This window comes from Wallemia mellicola, assembly GCF_000263375.1.
Source record: "Wallemia mellicola CBS 633.66 unplaced genomic scaffold WALSEscaffold_6, whole genome shotgun sequence".
NCBI classification, from domain to species: domain Eukaryota; kingdom Fungi; phylum Basidiomycota; class Wallemiomycetes; order Wallemiales; family Wallemiaceae; genus Wallemia; species Wallemia mellicola.
The window spans coordinates 120,358-139,289 of NW_006531963.1; the positions used below are offsets into that span (position 1 = coordinate 120,358).

Consider the following 18,932-nt stretch of genomic DNA (forward strand, 5'->3'; position numbering starts at 1 on the left):
TTTGATGATAGAAGTAACAAAGATGGATAAATATTGTACAAAAATGCTCGAAATGTAAAAATCTAGCTTAGAAGTCTGCGTCAAGAGTGAACTCTTTACCCTTTCCAGCCGTGTCGTCTGCTTTAACACCTGCTTTGGCGTAATCTGAAACTCTCTTTTCGAAGAAGTTTGTCTTTCCTTGCAGCGAGATCATTTCCATGAAGTCGAATGGATTCGTCGCGTTATAGTACTTGTCATTTCCGAGTGAGATTAATAATCTGTCTGCTACGAATTCGATGTATTGACACATTAATTTCGCGTTCATACCTATCAAAGCGACAGGCAAAGCATCTGATAAGAACTCTTGTTCTATCGTGACCGCTTCAGTGATGATTTTTTCAACAACCTTTGGATGTGGTCTACGGTTAAGGTGTCCAAAGAGTAAACAAGCGAAATCCTGTTGTCTCTGTTAATAGGTACAGGTGATGAAGTAGCAAACTCACAGTGTGTAATCCCTCGTCACGTGAAATTAATTCATTAGAGAATGTCAAACCAGGCATCAAACCTCTCTTCTTGAGCCAGAAAATGGATGCAAATGAACCAGAGAAGAAAATACCTTCTACGGCAGCAAATGCTACTAGTCTCTCACCAAATGATGCTTTCTCGTCATTGATCCACTTAACTGCCCAGTCAGCTTTGCGCTTAATGCATGGAATAGTTTCAATAGCGTTGAACAAGTAATCACGTTGTTCTGCTTCAGGTATGTAGGTATCAATCAAAAGTGAGTAAGTCTCGGAGTGTATATTCTCCATCATAATCTGGAAACCGTAGAAACATCTTGCTTCTGCGAGCTGTACCTCAGAGGAGAATCTTTCGAGTAGGTTCTCATTGACAATACCGTCAGATGCGGCGAAGAATGCTAATACATGACTAATGAAGTGCTTCTCATCCTTGTTTATCTTGTTCTGCCAGTCCGTGATATCCTTCGACAAGTCCATTTCTTCTGCAGTCCAGAAAGAAGCTTCTGCTTTCTTGTACATTTGCCAGATCTCTGTGTATTGAATTGGGAATAAAACAAATCTTCTTGGGTTTTCCTTCAAAAGTGGTTCGTCTTCTTCTTTGCAGTTCACGTCACCAACGAAGTATTTGCCACGCAGCTCTTCTGCCGTGTAACCAGAAAGGTCAAGGTTGTTAGCGTCTACAACTTCTTCCTCCTCTTCTTCTGGCTGGTCTCTACCATTTGGTTGTTCACCAAATGAAGGCTTTTTTACAGGGCTGACCATATTAAGCTTGTTCTCTAATTGATTTGCGACTTTCTTTGAAGGTGTTTGCTCTGTAATTGGCTTGTTTTGATCCACAGCTGGCATTTTTTACTTGGTTGTTAAAAGTCAAGAAGTTCAGTCGCGTATTCGACGCGTCTTTATAAGTTTAAGCGAATATTATGTCAGTCTGGTTTGTAATATCAATTTATTACTATAATTGGTAATTATTATTACTAGATCCGGTCAGTTTCCATATACAGTCAACTTTAGCTTATCGGGTTAAGATTTTCAAGCACCGAAGAATAGCGAATAAATGATTGTGTAATCTATATAAATTATATCTACAAGTTAAATTTGCTCTTATTCTCATCTTTGCCACTCTATTCTCTATCTTCTCCGTCTTCTCTATTGAGCGCAAATGAGCGAAAGTGATAAACTCGAAATCGGTACGAGCGATGATATAAAGAAATCCAAACCTGGTATGATTTATATAACGAGAATACCGCCAGGTATGACTCCCTCAAAAGTGAGAGCTATTATGGCACAACATGGCGAACTTGGGAGAATTTACCTAGCACCAGCCTGTAGGTTGAGTATCATATTATCATATATTTTCTTATATTTTTAGCCAACTCTCATCCAAAGAATCCACGCTTTGTAGAAGGTTGGGTAGAGTTTAAGAAGCGTAAGATAGCGAGGAAGGTAGCTGAACTCTTAAATGCCCAACCGATTGGTGGGAAGAAGGGTGATAGGTATAGGGAAGACATCTGGACGATGAAATACCTTGGGGGTTTCAAGTGGGAAATGTTGAGTGAACACATAGGTGAGTGTTCCTTATATCCTTATTTGTATATCTTCTAAACACTCACCTTAGCTCTTGAGCAAGCCTCCCATGCTGCCAAACTTCGAAATGAGCTCTCACAATCCAAGCGTGATCAAGAGGACTATCTAAAGAGAGTGGACAAGGCTAAGAAGCAGCAAGCTATTGAAGAACGTAGACAAGCTAAGGGGTTATCTGCTAAACAGGAAACTAAGCAATATGAGTTTAAACAGCGACAAGTCTTAAGCCAAGACATGAAACCGGAAACAAATCCATCGATTAACGCAAAAAGAAAGAGGGCTGGATATGATGACGCCGCAGAACAACAAAAGTCTAAAAAATTGGACTCCGTTTTAGGCAATTTATTTTAATTTATTTTTTGTTATGACGTTCATAATTGTGAATCCGCCGATTGTTATAAATGAATACCTAATCAAGTAGTAAACAATTTATTATGATTGCATCTTGAACTAGTTTATCATGGACAACAGTAAATTAGCTTCCACGAGTTCAGAAGAACCACTCGTACAACCACAACGACGTTCGCAATTATTCTCACCACCTGCATCAATGTCCCCATCAGTTAGCGAAAAGTATATGAACTTTCCTGATGAGCCATACTTATGGAAGTTTGGTCCAGAAGATGATAATCCAGAAGAAGATGATGGCTTGCATTATCCCGAGGAATCTGCTAAAGCTACAGATAAAGAATCATCAGGACCAGTATGGACCTATAGAGGAATTATGAATATAGGATTTTTAGCTATTCTTACCGCTGCGATCTTAATGTTATTGTGAGTAACATGATTGTTTCGTAAAATTTTACTTATTTTTTGTAGCGCTGGATACCCCATACTCGGATATGCCAGAGCAGCTGAAAGAAGCAAACAAGGCGGATATAATATTGGTTTTATCAATTCAACTGGTCAGATAGCTGCCATTAGTGGCCATCGTGGCTTAGTTGACCCTGACACACCGGAAGAAGCACGCACTAGAGTAGGTTACGACGGTAAAGACTAGTGAGTTGTTTCTTTACACACATGAGCATCTCTAACTGTAATTAGTGAGCTCGTTTTCTCCGACGAATTTAACATCGACGGACGGACATTCTACCCTGGTGAAGATCCATTTTGGGAAGCTGGAGATCTGCACTATTGGGGAACAAACAATCTTGAATGGTACTCCCCACGTCAAGTAACAACCGAAGGTGGTGCACTTAGAATAACACTCGATGAAGTAGCCAGTCACGATCTCGAATATGAAGGAGGAATTTTGACAAGTTGGAACAAATTCTGTTTCACAGGTGGATACATTTCAGCATCAGTACAACTTCCAGGTTCATCAGACGTCTGGGGTCTCTGGCCAGCTTTCTGGACTATGGGTAACCTCGGTCGTGCTGGTTATGGTGCCAGTCTAGACGGAATGTGGCCATACAGTTATGATAGCTGCGATGTCGGTACTCTCAAGAACCAATCACTTGGTGTATATCCACCTGAGTCACGTACCAATGGTGATTGGGCGTATGATTACTCAGTTTCTTACCTCCCTGGACAACGTTTATCCAGATGCACATGCGATGATCAAGATCACCCTGGACCAAAGCATGAAGACGGTACCTTAAAAGGTAGATCTGCACCTGAAATCGATATTCTTGAAGCACAAGTAGATCAATCTACGCGTATGGGTCACCTCTCAATGTCTGGTCAATTCGCACCATTTAACAGTTTCTATCTTTACGACAACACATCTGATTTGGCTGTATTGACACACCCTGAAACTGACGAAGTGAACGGTTACCATGGAAGTGTTTTCCAACAATCCGTTAGTGGTGTTATACGTACAAACCAAGAATGTTATCAATTCGAATCTGGATGCTATGATGAGTATGGTTTCGAGTATCATCCAGGTGCCGATGGTGACATAAAATGGTCAGTTAGCGACGAAGTTAGATGGAGCGTCAAAGCGGGTGCCATTGGTCCAGATCCAATCACAGAAATTGGACAAAGAACTATACCGGAGGAACCAATGTACATACTTATTAACCAAGGTATATCGAACAACTTTGGTGACATTGACTGGGATGAGCTCATATTCCCTTCAATAATGTCAGTTGATTGGGTACGCGTTTATCAACCTGTTGGTGAGCGTAACGTCGGCTGTGACCCACCAGATATGCCAACTAGCGATTATATTAACCGCCATATTGACGCTTACATGAATCCAAACTTAACGACTTGGCAACAATACACTGATGAACTTTGGCCATTGAACGCACTTGAACATCAAAATGACGAGACTTGTCAAACAGCGCTCAACATCGCGCCAGACAATCTCATGGGACTTTAGTTTATATTTATTTTCATTATGTTTTTTGTTATATTAGTAGTAATATTTATTAGATAATCATTTCCATCGAATATCAGTTAGTGCGCTGCACTATATGCATATCTTGTGTACAAATATAATGAAAACAGTGAAAGAATGAGAAATATTGAAAACAACTCAGATGTAAAGATAATATCAAAAGAGGTATTCCGGCCCGCTAGCCACTATAATCAGTTTTGTGTTTACCAACCGAAAGTTTCGCAGTGTTCGCGTACACCACCAATTTCTTTCAGGTATCTTGGATCAACACCACCAATGGCAGCTCTGCATGATCTTACGGTAGATGGTGGTCCACAAATACCAACCATGAGACCATAAGTACAATTCCTATCTTTGGCCATGAAAACGGTATCTTCAATGATGGCTGCAATTGACGGTCTCTTTGCAATAATCTCACCATCCCTGTGTGGTAAGAGATAGTTGAGATCGTCAGAGCTGACGCCAGCGCTGTTAACATGTCTCGTTATGTAAACCTTAACTGTTAGATCGAGTGGAACAAGTGATCCGGCAACGAGGAGTGTCATCAATTCTTCATGGAAAACTTGGTATGTTGCAACATCCCTGACGATCCAAATAACTTGACAAGTGGTGGCACGACAATGTCCACCTCTGCTCTGCTTGACCAGATCTTCAGCGCAAGAGAGTACGAAAGCAAGACCAGAACCGGCAGCAAGGAAAAGAACGTGACCGGATTTACCGAACGACGTATAAAATGGTCCACCGTAAGGACCTTCAACTGAGACTGCCGCAGTTGGGACACTATCGTTACCTTTTTCAGAGCCGTAGGTAATCTCATTTTGCTTCCTTTGTGCGAGTGCCAAAACACGACTACTCCAGTCACCATTACTGCGAATGATAAGTCTAAGACCATCACTACCACCAATAGCGCTCGCGATAGAGATTGGGTGCTTTTCAATGAGGTTGCCCAAACCGAAAAATTTTCCACCGAGTTCTTGAACGCGGACGTAGACGTGCTGTCCTGCTTCCCATCCACCGCGGAGGTCAGGGATTGTGATAGTGGTGTATCCAGCTGCTGGGTGTGGAGTAATTTCAGCTAAACGTGATCTAGATCTCGCAAAGCGCATAGCGCAATCAATGCCGTATGCGACAATGCATGGTATAATGAACGGTTGGGTTGATTTCCAGTGAATCATTATAGCTATGAGGTACATCCAATAGCCGATCCAATGACAATGCCAGAAAACATTGTAGAAGTGAGTTCTGCACCATGGAATCGAGAATACAGCAGTGAGAAGCATACCGATGATAGCAAAAATACCAGCTTGGTTCATAGGCTTTGCCAAACTAGATGCAACCGTATTGTGTTGTGAGAATATATGTGCGTATCCAGCTGTGTGTAAAAGCCCAAACAAGACTGACAATCTTCCTAGAAGACGATGCAATTTGTTGAGCTTCTCGTATCCCCATCCACCCATAGTACCAACAATTGAGTTTTTGAAGGCCAAAGCTGTTACGGCAGGTGTGACAGCTACTGCAGCCCAACCAGCTCTGCCTGGGTTCTCAATTGGGTTTGTAGGACCGTAGGCAAAAACGAAGATGCTGGCGGCAGTGGCTAAAGCGAAAACGAAAGCCTGTCCAGCTGTAAGTGACAAACCAGGCAAAGGCGTGTGCGCTGTAGGCGTTATTTGATTGATTGAGCGCTCGAAAATGTTTGGTTTTGATTTTTGACTGTTTGGAAAGGGGGACTTTGCGACGATAGAGTACGGGTATGCACCTGGGCCATCAATTTCACCCTTGTGGAGGAACGTAGCACGCTGTATACCACCAGCAATAACCCAGTTAATCATGGCGGGTAAACGAGCGAGGAAAGCCACGACAATCATACCACCTGTGGAGTTGTTAGGCGATTACAGAGTTTGTAGGAATACTTACCAAAGAAAGCTTGTAAATAGATTGAATGTTCTTCTGGAAGTTTCATTTTCCTACTTCTGTTGTTCTTCTATGGGTTGCCCTATTAGGAGAGCAGACAGGGAAGCGATTACTTACGCAGTTAATTTGTTAGAGCTAGTTGCGACCGGCGCGTATCACTGAGCTTTGAATATCCAAAGGAATGTGGTTTGGTATGAATGAAGGATTCCGGCTAAACTAGTAGGAGGACGTGATGCAAGTAAAATTAAAATTTAAAAAAAAACTACAATTTAGTTGACAACATATTAATCACTATCAGAATCACTAGAGCCATCCTCTTGGTCATCATCATCTGTACCACTTTCGTCAGAATCGGCTGCGTCAGCTTTCTTAACAGATTCTCCGCGGAGCTGGGCCATCTGTCCGGCTAATGAATCCTCTTCTGGCTCGCTAATGTCATCCTCCTCTTTCGCTGGTGCTGCTGGCTTTTCTACCAGCAGTCTCATCGTCCTTGCTGCTTGGAATCCCCAGCCAGGCTGGACTTCAGAGCAAACAACGGCTCTAAATGTGTAAACACCTGGTTGTGGTGGGGCCTGGAATTGCAAGTCTAGACTTTTAACTATGTTCTTGTATTTTGGTGCTTGAACTATTGGTATATTTGTAAATCTACCAGGTTGTACGATAATTTTTGACGTCTTTGCGTCGGTCAACATGACCATATAGCTAATTAGCCTTTCCTCTGGGTAGTATGGCGTGTATGCTGTGTGAAGCTTTGTGTCATTCTTCTCAATGAAAATATCATCTTCTGGTTTTGTGCCATCATCTCCTAATGGGAATCGTGCAGGAACTAGCCTAGCTTTAGTTTTGAATTGTACGATAGCACCAGGTGTGACTGTTTGTTCATCGACAACTACTTAAGTGTCAGTATATTGTGATATGTGTGTAATAGCTTTCACTAACCTTCGAAATTTGCATCTGCAATATCTACATGTAAGAATCTCCCAAGGACATCATTGACACCTTCATAGTGCTCCTCTTTGACACCACCTGGTTGACCAACTTTGAGGATTTTTTTACGTTCATCTTCAGGTGCTCTAGCGATAGTGAACGGAGCTCTCTCAGAAATTTCTTCAGCGAGTTCAGCAGGGAAGTTGTAAATTGATTTATATACACTGTCACCTGGCTTTGTGGCTGTGAGAAGGTGACCAGAGAGTTGAGAAATCTTAAGTGTGGTTGGCAACCAATTATGAGCTAATGAGATTCCAAGAAGGGTTCTATGTACGTGCAATGCAATTGGTAAGATCCTACGTTGCTCTTTTTGTAATTGCTTTGGAAGATCAATGCGTAAAACGTGAGCGAAAAGCAAAACCGCGGCTCTTGAAGATTGAGTACGTGTGTAAATACCATGAGTTGGGAAGACATAATCGAGATGTTGCTTTGCTGCTGCTTTGACGCTCTTTGCGATGCCTTTGTCGACTGGAGAAGCAGGTAAAACTGCTAACATTTCATCGGCTGTTGCCAGCAAGTGAAGTAATTGTGAAAAATCAGCTTTCTCATCGAGCTTTCTAAAGAAGATGGCTGCAGTTGAATTCAAAACTCTGTCTTTGGTGAGTGAACGGCTGGAGAACCACCATTTACCGACGAAGTATGGCAAGGCTAAACCAAATAAGACGGCATACAAGCCGAGTACCCAAAATGAGTAGTCAGAATCGACGACCCAGGTTGGAATGGCTACACCAATTGACATTTCTTGTTTGCCATCTGGATGACCGAATTGTTCGAGGTTTTGTCTCGTCTGATCGTCTGTTAATGATTTGTAGGCCTTTGTGAGGTTAACAAAGTAGTTATCAGCCTGTTCTACAGTTTGGTTGACTGCTAATTTAACTTTATCTGGGTGGAACTTCAATGATAACTTCTTGTAATGCTTTCTAATCTGCTTTTGAGTAGATGTAGTCGATAAGCCAAGAATCTCGAAAGGATCGTAAACTTCGTAGTTGAGTTTTATATCTTTAGTTTTAAAAGCGATGTAAACGAACAAGGACCAACCAACGAGCAGAACGAGTAACCTGTTAATAGTTACCTTAGATTTGCTAGTTGATCTAGGCTTTGGCGTATCCTTTGGGTATGGGAATACAGGGTAAGTGAGTGATTGTTGGAATAGCAGCTTATAAAGTGTAGATAAGCTTAGTGGAACTAAAATTAAGAATAAAAATGTTAGTGTGAAGTAACCAGCGAATTGCCCGCTTTCGTCATATTGTGTATTGGACATTTCCTCGTCGTTACTGTCAGAGTGACATGGCAACAGAGCCTAGGAATTTGGACGACAGAACGATATAATCACAAGAAGAAATAAATAAGATATTTGTAATATAGTAGCTTCACAGATAAATAATATATAATTCATCTCTCTTCATCTCCGTCGAATAACCAAAAACGTCAAAACTTGTCTTAGCGAACGAAGAGATTAATAAAAGCACTAAAACGGCAAGACTTAATTCAACTGCGTTGATCATCTCTTTTATTTATCGTTTAAATTTTTCACAGACTAGTCCAGCCTAAGCGGATCACTCCTCATAAAGGCTCCACCAAGATGATTATTTTAAAAGGAGATCAGGCGGATTTCACTGATAGAAATTCTAGAGGTGAATTAGTACACGATGAACCGTATCTCCCTAGATACTCCCAGCAAGGATATGACTTTAACTACGATGCTGATAGAGATCATGAGCCATCGATGACAGAGACAGGGGATAGCAATCTAAGACGTAGGTTTTGATACTATACCCTCTTCACACCCTAACTCTCTCCTTCAGCCCTTCTCCCTATACACGCCCCATATCATAATACGCGAGATAGAACTACAGCAGCGCCATACAATCCTTTAGAAACAACATCCACAAACTCCTCCAGACACCAACAAAGCTCAGAAAACCCTTTTGCCCATCCGGACGACTCTCAGTCTCTCCTCATCGGTCCAGTTCCAGATAATCTAGCAAAACGGAGAACTAAAAAGAGATTTTTTATCGCATTAGCTTGGGCTTTGTCCGTTTATGTAGCAATTGGTGCCATTTTAGGGCCAGTTTTAGAACACGTAGGTTTTTATACTATTTACCGTTACTCCACTAACAACTTTTTAGTACCTCAATGACAATAGTCCTAACGTATCAAACGAATCCGACTCTAACTATCAACTGCCTTATGGTTTATCTGCTAATAGAAGTTCCGTTTCTTCGAAACTCGCTCTTCAAGGTTCTTCCGAATTAGTTCTCCTCCCAGCGTCCGGAAAGATCGACATTCAATTACCTTCAACAGTCAATGGAAAAGTTAAAGTTGAACGTTCACCAACCAATGAAACCGACAAAGATGGTAATCCAACCGCACCATCAAAGGAAACTTCCTTCTGGGCTCAATTCACACTCCCAAAATCAGTTGATGCAGTCATGTCGAAGCACTCTGAATCACTCATCGCTCATTTATTAGTCCCATTACAACCACTCCAGTTGGTTCTTCCTCTTCAACAACCTCCATTAGATTCAAACGGTACAAACAGCACAGACACCTCACATCATGGAAAACATCACGATGATGACGACGATGATAACGATGACAAGGATGATAGTGGTAACTCCACTTCAAAATCTAATCAACGTAGACGATCATTTGAAGCTCAGCCGTTGGATTCTAGAGAAACCACAAAACCTATTCAATCAACTCCACCAAGTAAATGGCATAGAGCACTTTGCCCTCTCATAAGTCCATTCGGTAACAAGCTTCCAAGCTTTCTGCCAATTGCCTGTAATGGTATTCATAGCATGAGAGCTCAGTTGTGGTCATCATACAATAACGAATGGAGTAAACGTAATGTTCAGCAAGAGCCTACGGATCTAATTGATACATTACCAAATAAGCTCTCAAAGAGAGCACTTGCAAGTGATCAATTAAATGCCACAACTTCAAATTCAACGAGCTCTGGTGATTTCGGTCAGATTCAATTCAGTCCAGGAGAGAACCAACCATCGGAATGGGCAAGTTTGATAGTTGAAAGCTTAAATCAAAACGTAACTGGCGGATTAAATATCACAGTCGATGATCCATATAGTAATGGTACATCTGCTGTTGATATTATACCTGCATGTACAAACTGTCTCGCCGATGCTGCGATAACACTCTACTTACCTTCAGATTTACCTGCATTGGATTTATCCATTTCCACAAAATCTAAAGACATGGGAGTATTTATTAGTGATCTTTCTGAAGTCATGTTAGACACTGTAAGGCTGGACCTTCAAAGTGGTAACATTGCAGTTGAAGAACTCAATGCAACAACGCAAACAATTAACACCTACAATGGAACAATACTTGGTAAATTCTCAACAAATAGTTATTTAAGTATGGGTAGTACAACATCAACTAATGCGACAGTCTCATTATTCGATAAAATTAATTATTATGGTGGTGACGCTTACATCAACGCGTACGCCTCAAAAGGTAACTCAACGTTGTCTATAAACGGTACAGCATTGAGGGATGATGTATATGTCAACGCAGATGGAAGAAAGAGTTCGCAATTGAATTTGCCACTGGATTATACCGGTAAATTTGGCGTTAAAGCTAAACATAATGATGGTACAGCGATATTGAATGTCGAAAATTCAACCAAAGTTGTTAGACACGGTATAGGTGAAATCAAGAACACCGATCAGGAGAATCCTGATCCTAATGATGACCACATTGATTGGATCTGGTCCACAAATATTTCACAATAGTAGACAAATGCCACCTGCTAAGTTTTTAGAAACTACCATCGCATAAAATAACTAGATCGTTTAAAAGCATATACACATAATTCACGCACTCACAACAACAACAACAACAACAACACAATCATCATCTTGCATTATATCAAACACGTTAAATTCAAAACTCACGTATATTTAGAATTTTAAATTATTTAAAAGACAAATCTTTTAATATAGCTTTATGGTTTTTATCGGTTCTTTCTCTTTTTCTTAACTTTTGTAAAAATAGTTATAATTTTTTTGTTGCATGATATATTTCTATATTAAAGATAAGCATTTCAACTATGCTGTCATCACTAGCGATAATGGCGTGGATGGCGCTACCGTTGACAGCCCTAAGTGTTTTCATTACCCGTCACCAAGCAGAAGAGGAAAGGAAGAAGGATGAAAGTAAGAAAGAGACAGACTTATTTATAAAGAAATATGGTATATCTTCTTCTACAAAAGACACAACGAGGAGTGAAAAAATGGAACACTTTTCACCTAAAGATAAATGTGATATTTTATTATTAGGTAGTGGATGGATATCCACCTTCGCAGTTCCAGGTTTAGTATCAAAGGGTTTCACAGTTGCTGCAACGACGCGGAAAGCGACACCTGATGATAAATTTGATAGAATTGAGTTCACATTTGACGACTCCCTGGATATTGATCGGGAAGTTGAGAAATTACCAAAAGCTAGGACCGTTGTTGTTGTATTTCCTATCCGAGGATCTGAGAGGACGTCCAAGTTAGTCGACGCCTACACACGCTTAAAAGGTAATTCACAGTGGATTCAACTCGGTAGTAGCGGCATATGGGGCACGAATGATGATTTGGTTTCACCATGGATAGATAGATTTACACCTCCAGACATCACAAATGAGAGATGTATCGCTGAACAAGAGATGCTCTCACTGAGTACCCAAGAAAGACCAACTTGCGTACTCAATCTTGCTGGATTGTACGGCCAAGAACGCAAGCCATCTAACTTCCTCAAAAGAGTCCAGGATAAACTAGAAACGAAAGGGAGTGTGCATTTTGTACATGGTGTTGATGTCTCGAGAGCTATCTTGCTCCTTCATGAGGCTTTCACACCTGGCCAGAGGTGGCTTTTAACTGGTGAGGTTTGAGCATTCCAAAGGTGTTAGCTAACAATCGCAGATGGCCGTGTACACGATTGGTGGAATATCGCACTAGATAAAGGCGAGCCTGGTAGTATTGCTCGCGTTAAAGTCCAAGCATTGACTCGCTTGCTTGGTATAAAGGCACTCCCTCGTCCAATTTGCGAAACAATACCAAGAGATAGCAACGATAAATCACATTGTCTTATAAGAGCACTAGATAGTAGCCACTTCTGGACGCATTTCGACGAAGCTCCTCTTAGTGGTGGTCTATCATAGGGTTCTTTCTCTAGCAAAACATCACATCATTGTAAAAGTAAGGAAACTATTACATTACAGTAATATTACTTCTATTTTTATATCTCCAGTCGAGATCTTCATAGAATTGTTTATGCCTAAATTAACGACATGAGAAATATTAGTGACTTGATTTATACACCCACGTTGTCTTGTATATATTCAGATGTTCGCTTTCTGCATAATCCAGTATATCATTAACGAAGTTGTCGAATGCTCGGAAGTTGAAATATTTATGTGACTTTATCCTAAATGCAAGAATATCATGAGATACTCTCAGAGGCCGTTTTGCATTTGTCTCATTAATATATTCAGCTACAGGTGTGTCAAGTTTGATATGTAAGCGCATAACCGTATCTTCATAACTACTATCATTGAAACTTGAAGTACCGACACCTTTCAAACTCGTGAAAGGAATGAGCCAGACTGCCTGAATATTCTGTTGATGTTTTGCGTATACAATCAAAGAATTGTTTTCAATGGCGACATACGCGAACCAATATGGCATTTCCAGACCGCAATAAAGTGATTCTGGGGAGACTTTAAAGAGCCTTCCCTGTGAAACCAGGCTATTAGCTACACGAAAGTTTATATTACTTTGACGGGTTCTAAAGAGGTGAGCGTACGGTGCAAACGCAGACTTTGAGTAGAGATTCGTGAGAGGGCTCTTAGTGTTTTCTGATAGTGACAGTGGTGGGGGTGTTGGTGCGACATGAACTGCCGATTCTGCAGGTAAATTAGCTGCACCAGGACGACTAGCTGGATGCGATGATTGTGCATCGATTGCGCGTGATTGCACAGCTATTTGCTCGGCTTGCTGTTGCAATTCCTCTTTACCTGGTTTGACTTCCTCTTCTTCAAGTGCACAACTGCCACTGCCCACCAATTCCTGTCTCACTCTGCGTTCTTCATCTTCTGAATGATTTGATGCTCTGCGTTTGCGACTCTGATCGTTAGTGTTTTGTTCTGCTTCTTGTGGTGGTAGTTCTGCGAGTAATTGTTGCTGTCTTTCTTGTTGCTGCTGCTGTTCGAATTCCTGTTGCTCTAGCTGTTGCAACTGCTTTTTTTTCTTCGCTTTCTGTTTCTTTTTAAGCTGCTTTTTTGTTAGCACCTCTGCTGGTGGCTCTATGTGCGGTATATTATCTGACTGGACCTGCGGATCTATCCCTGGTATTAGCGAGGAAGAGTTTATACTGAAGTCGTTCGTGCTTTCTACCTCAGGCGACGCACTCCCCCAGTAAGGTTGCTCCGTCAAATCTGGTGCAGGCGAGACATTGAATGGCTCTATATCAGCCTGCTGATTTTGGATCGTCTCCTGATTCAGTTCATGATGCTGCTCAATGCCATCACAAATATCTACAAAACTGTTCTGTGCTTCAGATCCACCCAGAGTACGGAAATAAGTATCTAGGGCTTCACCAGGAGGACCTACCTGATCATATCCTTCATGATTATAGGTATCTTGATCCATTCCTTGCGGAAGATATTCCGCTTGATCATATTGGTTTAATGGTAGCTGTTGTTCATTCTGGTCTTCTTGGTTCGTGTATCCAGATAAATCGACGTTTATGTAGTATGTACAGTTTATTGTCATACCATTCGCGCCATTGTTGTTTGCGCTAGTGGCTGCCTGTGGTCTTACAGCTCGAAAACCTCGCGGGAGCTTCAATGATAATGAAATCTCACTGTCATCTGTGTTCGTAACTACAGTGGGCATTATAATGGGTATTTCAAATCCCTTGGATATTTAATCCAGTCGTTTGTCTATAAGCTCGAAGTTGGAAGTTCAGAAGAAACGGTGGACTGGTAACGGGAAAATCAAAACTTTGAGTAAACATGCATAAAAATCCTTCATAGAAAATACTCTATGAGAGGCTGAATGCATATTAGCTTTAACAAAAGATCGAGCGTGTTTTTCTTTTGTACTTTTTCTCTAAAAATTATTTGTTAAAGACACTTGGAAATCTCGTTTTTGTATTGAAAAATCAAAACTTCAGCATTGTTGATTTGAATGTTTCGAATACCAAATTTCTATTTTTCTTATAGTGTTATATTGTAGCATTCTGGCTCATGGCTACAATTTCGACAAACGTTGCAAAACCTTTTGATTTTTTACAATGTATTTAATTATATATATGTATAACAAGACATTCAAATCCTGGATTTTCCAAATATGTCCCCGTTGTAAGTATGCAAGATGTTTTTCCGGATTGTTGGCTAGGAACTTTCATTCGACAACAACCATTCACAAACTTGGAAATTACCGATTCACTGTCAATGTTGCACTTTGATCAGGAGTAGTTTGGATCTTGACATTATGAGACTACCGTTCTGTCAGCATATAAACGCGATCCGCTTTAATGTTCTTCAACAAACTTTAAGGGAGGCATTTCTATATATCGCTACTCAAACCGTATTTATTTGTATGATGTTTTATATCTTTGTGAGCAAAACTCATCATGACTGCATGACAACGATAATCTTCACAGATAAAAATCCGTGTGATGTCTTACTTACTATTCATGGGTTAAACATACGCACTTCTAAATGCCGTTAGGAAGTTGTCTTATATTCCTTGAATAGTTCTGCTATATGTCTAGACTGACTTTTTTGTCTTGACCAAAGCTTACTATTAACTGTAACATTACCGATTTATTTTCCGTCCGTTAGCTTAGCATGTAATTTGTCTACATTTACGCTGAAATTGACATATGTTGATATGTAGAAGTCATGAAAATACAATGAGCTCATCTGATATCGTATTGTTTAATAATGGAGCTTTCTTTCTAGATGTCTTTTGGCTAAACTATCTACGCTTATGAGCCGAATTGTTTCGGATGGGTTTTCTGTCTCTATGAAGTAATAGCATAATCAAAGTGCTAACAAACGTCGAAAACTGTATAAATTCCCTTAAAGATACAAGCTAAATTCGATATTCGTGACAAGCAAATAGTTACAATACATATTACAAGGTTTAGTCGCGTAATAAGCATATTTCTAGTAAGTAGTCCTAGAGTAGAAAAATTTTGGTAAAAAATTATCGAAGAGGTGTTAAATTAGATAAGTGAATAAGGGTTTTGTAGAGGACTGCTTAGACAGCTGGTCTGTCCTCGCTCTTATCGTGGTCATCATCCACTACGTAAAGCTGCTCTTTCGCGATGTTGCGACGTAGAATATAGCGCTTGAAGAAGTAAGGAACTTGCCTTATCTGGTAGGCAATGTGAACGTGCGTAGGGGTACTAAAAACTATCGTCATTGTTAGCAAGCAGCGCGATTATGGCTAGTTGAAATTCACCTTGGTCGAGCTCTTCGAGAGTCAACATCTTCGTTTCTGGGACAAACAAGAAGGCAAGGACGAATAATGCGGCACACCACCCAGCGTACCATCCGAAAGCACCTGAGGTAGTAAATGCTTTCTCGAGAGCTGGAAATGTGATGGACAGAATGAAATTGAAGAACCAGAGAACCTATATGGTTATGTCAGCAACTGAATACACTTAAGTCTGTTATCCGCGAGACTTAGCTTTCAAGTCAGATAAGAAGTGGCACCGCCCGTTCTAGGGGCCGCCTATTTCTATCCAAACCATCGCTAAAGTCCCACAGAGTTTTATACTCACAGCCGTTGCAAGACTCATTCCCAGGTTACGATGTGAAAGCGGGAACACCTCCGCACTGTCTGTTACAACTTGTTAGCAGCAATTTAATGGAGAAAAATAACACCATACAGCTAAATGGTACAGGTCCTGAAGTGTATGAGTACTGTACCGTAAACAAGTATAGTCCAATTGCAACCGGTATGATTTGTTTGTCGAAAGGTGCCAGGAACCCGAGTGAGACAACCACGAGCATAAGACACATAGTCGGGTATCCAACTAGGAGGAGAGTACGGCGACCATATCTATCGATCGTAAAGAATCCTGGAATTGCGAAAAGAAAATTCATCATTCCAAAACCCCATGATGCAATGAGCGAATTGAGTTCTCCGAAACCGGCTCTGACGAAAATGTTGGAAGAATAGTAGGCAATAACGTTAATACCACAGAATTGTTGACCAAACATTACGAGAGATGATGCAATAGTCGCTCTGCGGTTGCGAGGGATACTGAACAATTCAATGAATCTAAACCAGGCTGACTTTCCTTGGATGAGTTTCATCTCTTCCTTCATGCATACATGAATGTAGTAGATGTCACGAGCTGCTTGAAGTTTGTGTGGACGGAGACGCTGGAGAGCACGATAGGCCTTTGGATAGTAATCCTTGCCTTTGCCCATGAGGTAACGAGGTGACTCTGGAATGAAAGGGAGAACAGCCATGACTATAAGTGCTGGAATACCTGCGGAACCCAACATCAAACGCCAATTAAGACCCGTGATGGTGCTCGTATCGCCTACGCGGTAGAAGATCAAATCAGCGACGAAACCAAGCATAATACCAAACGCAGTCTGTGAAATGTCAATGGGGCGCTTCTTATGTGCGTGATTTACTCACCCAGAACTGCCACATCATAACAAGCGCACCTCTGATGTTTGCAGGAGTGGTTTCTGCAGCAAAGACACTAATGAAAGTTAGAAGTTGCTATAGAGAGTTAGACTATTACTTACGGTACTGTTGCACTTTTAGGACCAATACCCAAACCAAGGAAAAGGCGAGACACGAAAAGGTGCTGCCAGGAGTTGGTAACGGCTGACCAGATACATGTTGCGAAGGATAGGAATGCAGTGATCATAATAGTACCGCGTCTACCGAAAAACCTGTTAAGTGGACTTGTCAACCAACATCCGACTACTGCACATGCGAGGTATGGCGCTGAATTGACTAAACCAAAGAGCCAGACATCAACGTCTGGATTTATGTTGAGATCCTACGTCTACGTTAATGGGATTTTGCGTCCGGGGAAGAAACTCACTTCTGGATAGAAAAGTTGGGCACCATTGATGACCTACGCGTTGTTAGACAATAAACTGCATGTAAAAAGATACATACAGTCTCGTCCATACCCTGAACTACTGCTCCAACACTGCAACATGCAACAAGTAGCCAGAGTTCCCTGGTTTGATGCAACTTATGAGTTTTTTCGCGACGGATAGCTTCCTTGTCATCTTCTGTGAGCTGTGGAAGTAATTCAAATCTCTTTGGATCTTGTGCGACGAGTGCACCCTTCGCAATTAACTCCGAGTCTTCTTGGAGATCAAACTCCTTTGCAAAACTTAGAGCATCCTCCCAGAGTTTGTCATGAGGAATACCTTTCAGTGGATTCTCTAATCTGTAGTTTTTTTTGGTTAAAAACACTGCAAGACTAAGTTTCACTCACTTTTGTGTAAGTGTTTTTGGAGGCTCCCTTTGTTCAGGGAGAGAATCATGCGAAGCGGAGGGTTTGATCTTCTCGTCTGAAAAGCGTTTCTTGTCCATTTGAGTAAAATAATTCAAGAGCTAATCAAGGGTATTTTTGACTTTTTAAAGTGCTAAGTGAGTGGGACAACTGACTATGTCACTTGACACAAATTGTTTTTTTGTGATTCAGGGCGGCACGGCGTAAAGTTGCGACTTAAGGTGGCGCGATGATCCTACAAATAAATTCTAGTATGATGATATTCTACCGTACATTAGGTCTGCCATAAAGTTATTATCGGAAGTATGACCGCATCAGTGTACCTAATCATGTTCTACATGTCTCATCACACCGTAGGGATGCGCTTCGTCATATATATTACGTAAATCATTGTAAAACGCCCTGGAACATGGAGATTGAGCAGACGATGTTTCATTTATGGCGTGAGTGAGATATTAGTGATATATTGCATACAAGGAGTACATGGGAGGCTATCAGATGATTTCTTGGCGAGTGAGAATTACTTTCTAGTAAATGCGCCTGTCGCCCAGTCGTTTGAATCCCTCACTTCTGAGCCAACGAGGGAGCCTCTATGGGGGCCACCGCTGCCTATACGTGGTTTGCCTACCTAATAATTATTATTAGCATGAAATAGTCTTATATAGTAACTCTTCTTACCTCAGATACGTCTGGTTCGACGGCTGTGTCTTCCTCTATCGCTGAGTTCACTTCTGCACCCTCTATTGGTACACCCTGGCTCGTGCGTAGTTGTGAGTTGCGTCTAGGCCTATTAGTGGTGCTTGCGGATGGTATGTCGGCCTTAGATTGATTGAGAGTTGAGTTCCTGCGCTTTCTAGTGTCGCCATCGTCGACTGGTGGCGGTTGAATATCTTGTTCGTTGCTGAATGGATCTCTGAATTTCGTGTCGTCTGAACTGCTTATCATGGTTAAGAACCAACAGACATCCTGCTTCTGAGCTTCCATCATTGCAAATATCGCCCAATTAAAAATGGATTCAAAGCCGCCATCGTAGGTCTATCTATAATTTTAAGGATCTCCCCTTACGTTAACTTAGCGCCAAACGGCAG

General features: G+C 41.2%; 10 protein-coding genes across 10 annotated transcripts; 4 read left to right on the forward strand and 6 right to left on the reverse strand.

Moving 5' to 3' along the window:
- Window positions 1–4: 4 nt before the first annotated feature.
- On the reverse strand, window positions 5–1,375 carry WALSEDRAFT_59996 (ribonucleoside-diphosphate reductase small chain). The gene is made up of 2 exons (XM_006957486.1): window positions 483–1,375; window positions 5–436 (listed from the first exon to the last, which is right to left on the reverse strand). The coding sequence occupies exons 1-2, from the start codon at window positions 1,344–1,346 to the stop codon at window positions 68–70; spliced, it is 1,233 nt and encodes a 410-aa protein (XP_006957548.1). The 5' UTR covers window positions 1,347–1,375; the 3' UTR covers window positions 5–67.
- A 284-nt stretch (window positions 1,376–1,659) lies between these two features.
- Window positions 1,660–2,432, forward strand: WALSEDRAFT_17178 (hypothetical protein; the record flags this gene model as incomplete). Its single annotated transcript, XM_006957418.1, has 3 exons — window positions 1,660–1,834; window positions 1,870–2,064; window positions 2,116–2,432. 3 exons carry the CDS (start codon window positions 1,660–1,662, stop codon window positions 2,430–2,432), a joined length of 687 nt encoding a protein of 228 aa, XP_006957480.1.
- Window positions 2,433–2,612: 180 nt separating this feature from the next.
- On the forward strand, window positions 2,613–4,456 carry WALSEDRAFT_44677 (glycoside hydrolase family 16 protein). The gene is made up of 3 exons (XM_006957487.1): window positions 2,613–2,855; window positions 2,901–3,080; window positions 3,126–4,456. Exons 1-3 carry the CDS (start codon window positions 2,632–2,634, stop codon window positions 4,405–4,407), a joined length of 1,686 nt encoding a protein of 561 aa, XP_006957549.1. The 5' UTR covers window positions 2,613–2,631; the 3' UTR covers window positions 4,408–4,456.
- Window positions 2,952–6,549, reverse strand: WALSEDRAFT_44679 (hypothetical protein). The gene is made up of 4 exons (XM_006957488.1): window positions 6,454–6,549; window positions 6,340–6,406; window positions 3,126–6,295; window positions 2,952–3,080 (listed from the first exon to the last, which is right to left on the reverse strand). Exons 2-3 carry the CDS (start codon window positions 6,383–6,385, stop codon window positions 4,629–4,631), a joined length of 1,713 nt encoding a protein of 570 aa, XP_006957550.1. The 5' UTR covers window positions 6,386–6,406; window positions 6,454–6,549; the 3' UTR covers window positions 2,952–3,080; window positions 3,126–4,628.
- On the reverse strand, window positions 2,952–8,585 carry WALSEDRAFT_59997 (hypothetical protein; the record flags this gene model as incomplete). Its single annotated transcript, XM_006957489.1, has 5 exons — window positions 2,952–3,080; window positions 3,126–6,295; window positions 6,340–6,406; window positions 6,454–7,225; window positions 7,276–8,585. Coding segments are annotated over 2 exons (1,915 nt in total), but the record flags the coding sequence as incomplete, so codon positions are not given.
- A 310-nt stretch (window positions 8,586–8,895) lies between these two features.
- WALSEDRAFT_59998 (hypothetical protein) lies at window positions 8,896–11,302 on the forward strand. Its single transcript, XM_006957490.1, has 3 exons — window positions 8,896–9,080; window positions 9,129–9,406; window positions 9,453–11,302. The coding sequence occupies exons 1-3, from the start codon at window positions 8,906–8,908 to the stop codon at window positions 11,079–11,081; spliced, it is 2,082 nt and encodes a 693-aa protein (XP_006957552.1). The 5' UTR covers window positions 8,896–8,905; the 3' UTR covers window positions 11,082–11,302.
- Window positions 11,303–11,432: 130 nt separating this feature from the next.
- Window positions 11,433–12,673, forward strand: WALSEDRAFT_32002 (hypothetical protein). The gene is made up of 2 exons (XM_006957491.1): window positions 11,433–12,215; window positions 12,258–12,673. The coding sequence occupies exons 1-2, from the start codon at window positions 11,582–11,584 to the stop codon at window positions 12,494–12,496; spliced, it is 873 nt and encodes a 290-aa protein (XP_006957553.1). The 5' UTR covers window positions 11,433–11,581; the 3' UTR covers window positions 12,497–12,673.
- On the reverse strand, window positions 12,535–13,915 carry WALSEDRAFT_60000 (hypothetical protein). Its single transcript, XM_006957492.1, has 3 exons — window positions 13,724–13,915; window positions 12,661–13,675; window positions 12,535–12,612 (listed from the first exon to the last, which is right to left on the reverse strand). The coding sequence occupies exons 2-3, from the start codon at window positions 13,020–13,022 to the stop codon at window positions 12,546–12,548; spliced, it is 429 nt and encodes a 142-aa protein (XP_006957554.1). The 5' UTR covers window positions 13,023–13,675; window positions 13,724–13,915; the 3' UTR covers window positions 12,535–12,545.
- Window positions 13,916–15,439: 1,524 nt separating this feature from the next.
- On the reverse strand, window positions 15,440–18,784 carry WALSEDRAFT_60001 (putative MFS sugar transporter). The gene is made up of 10 exons (XM_006957493.1): window positions 18,523–18,784; window positions 17,827–18,472; window positions 17,499–17,778; window positions 17,422–17,454; window positions 17,117–17,376; window positions 17,004–17,070; window positions 16,240–16,957; window positions 16,132–16,190; window positions 15,810–15,981; window positions 15,440–15,760 (listed from the first exon to the last, which is right to left on the reverse strand). Exons 2-10 carry the CDS (start codon window positions 17,922–17,924, stop codon window positions 15,606–15,608), a joined length of 1,842 nt encoding a protein of 613 aa, XP_006957555.1. The 5' UTR covers window positions 17,925–18,472; window positions 18,523–18,784; the 3' UTR covers window positions 15,440–15,605.
- Window positions 18,365–18,789, reverse strand: WALSEDRAFT_28081 (hypothetical protein; the record flags this gene model as incomplete). Its single annotated transcript, XM_006957494.1, has 2 exons — window positions 18,365–18,472; window positions 18,523–18,789. The coding sequence occupies 2 exons, from the start codon at window positions 18,787–18,789 to the stop codon at window positions 18,365–18,367; spliced, it is 375 nt and encodes a 124-aa protein (XP_006957556.1).
- Window positions 18,790–18,932: the final 143 nt, after the last annotated feature.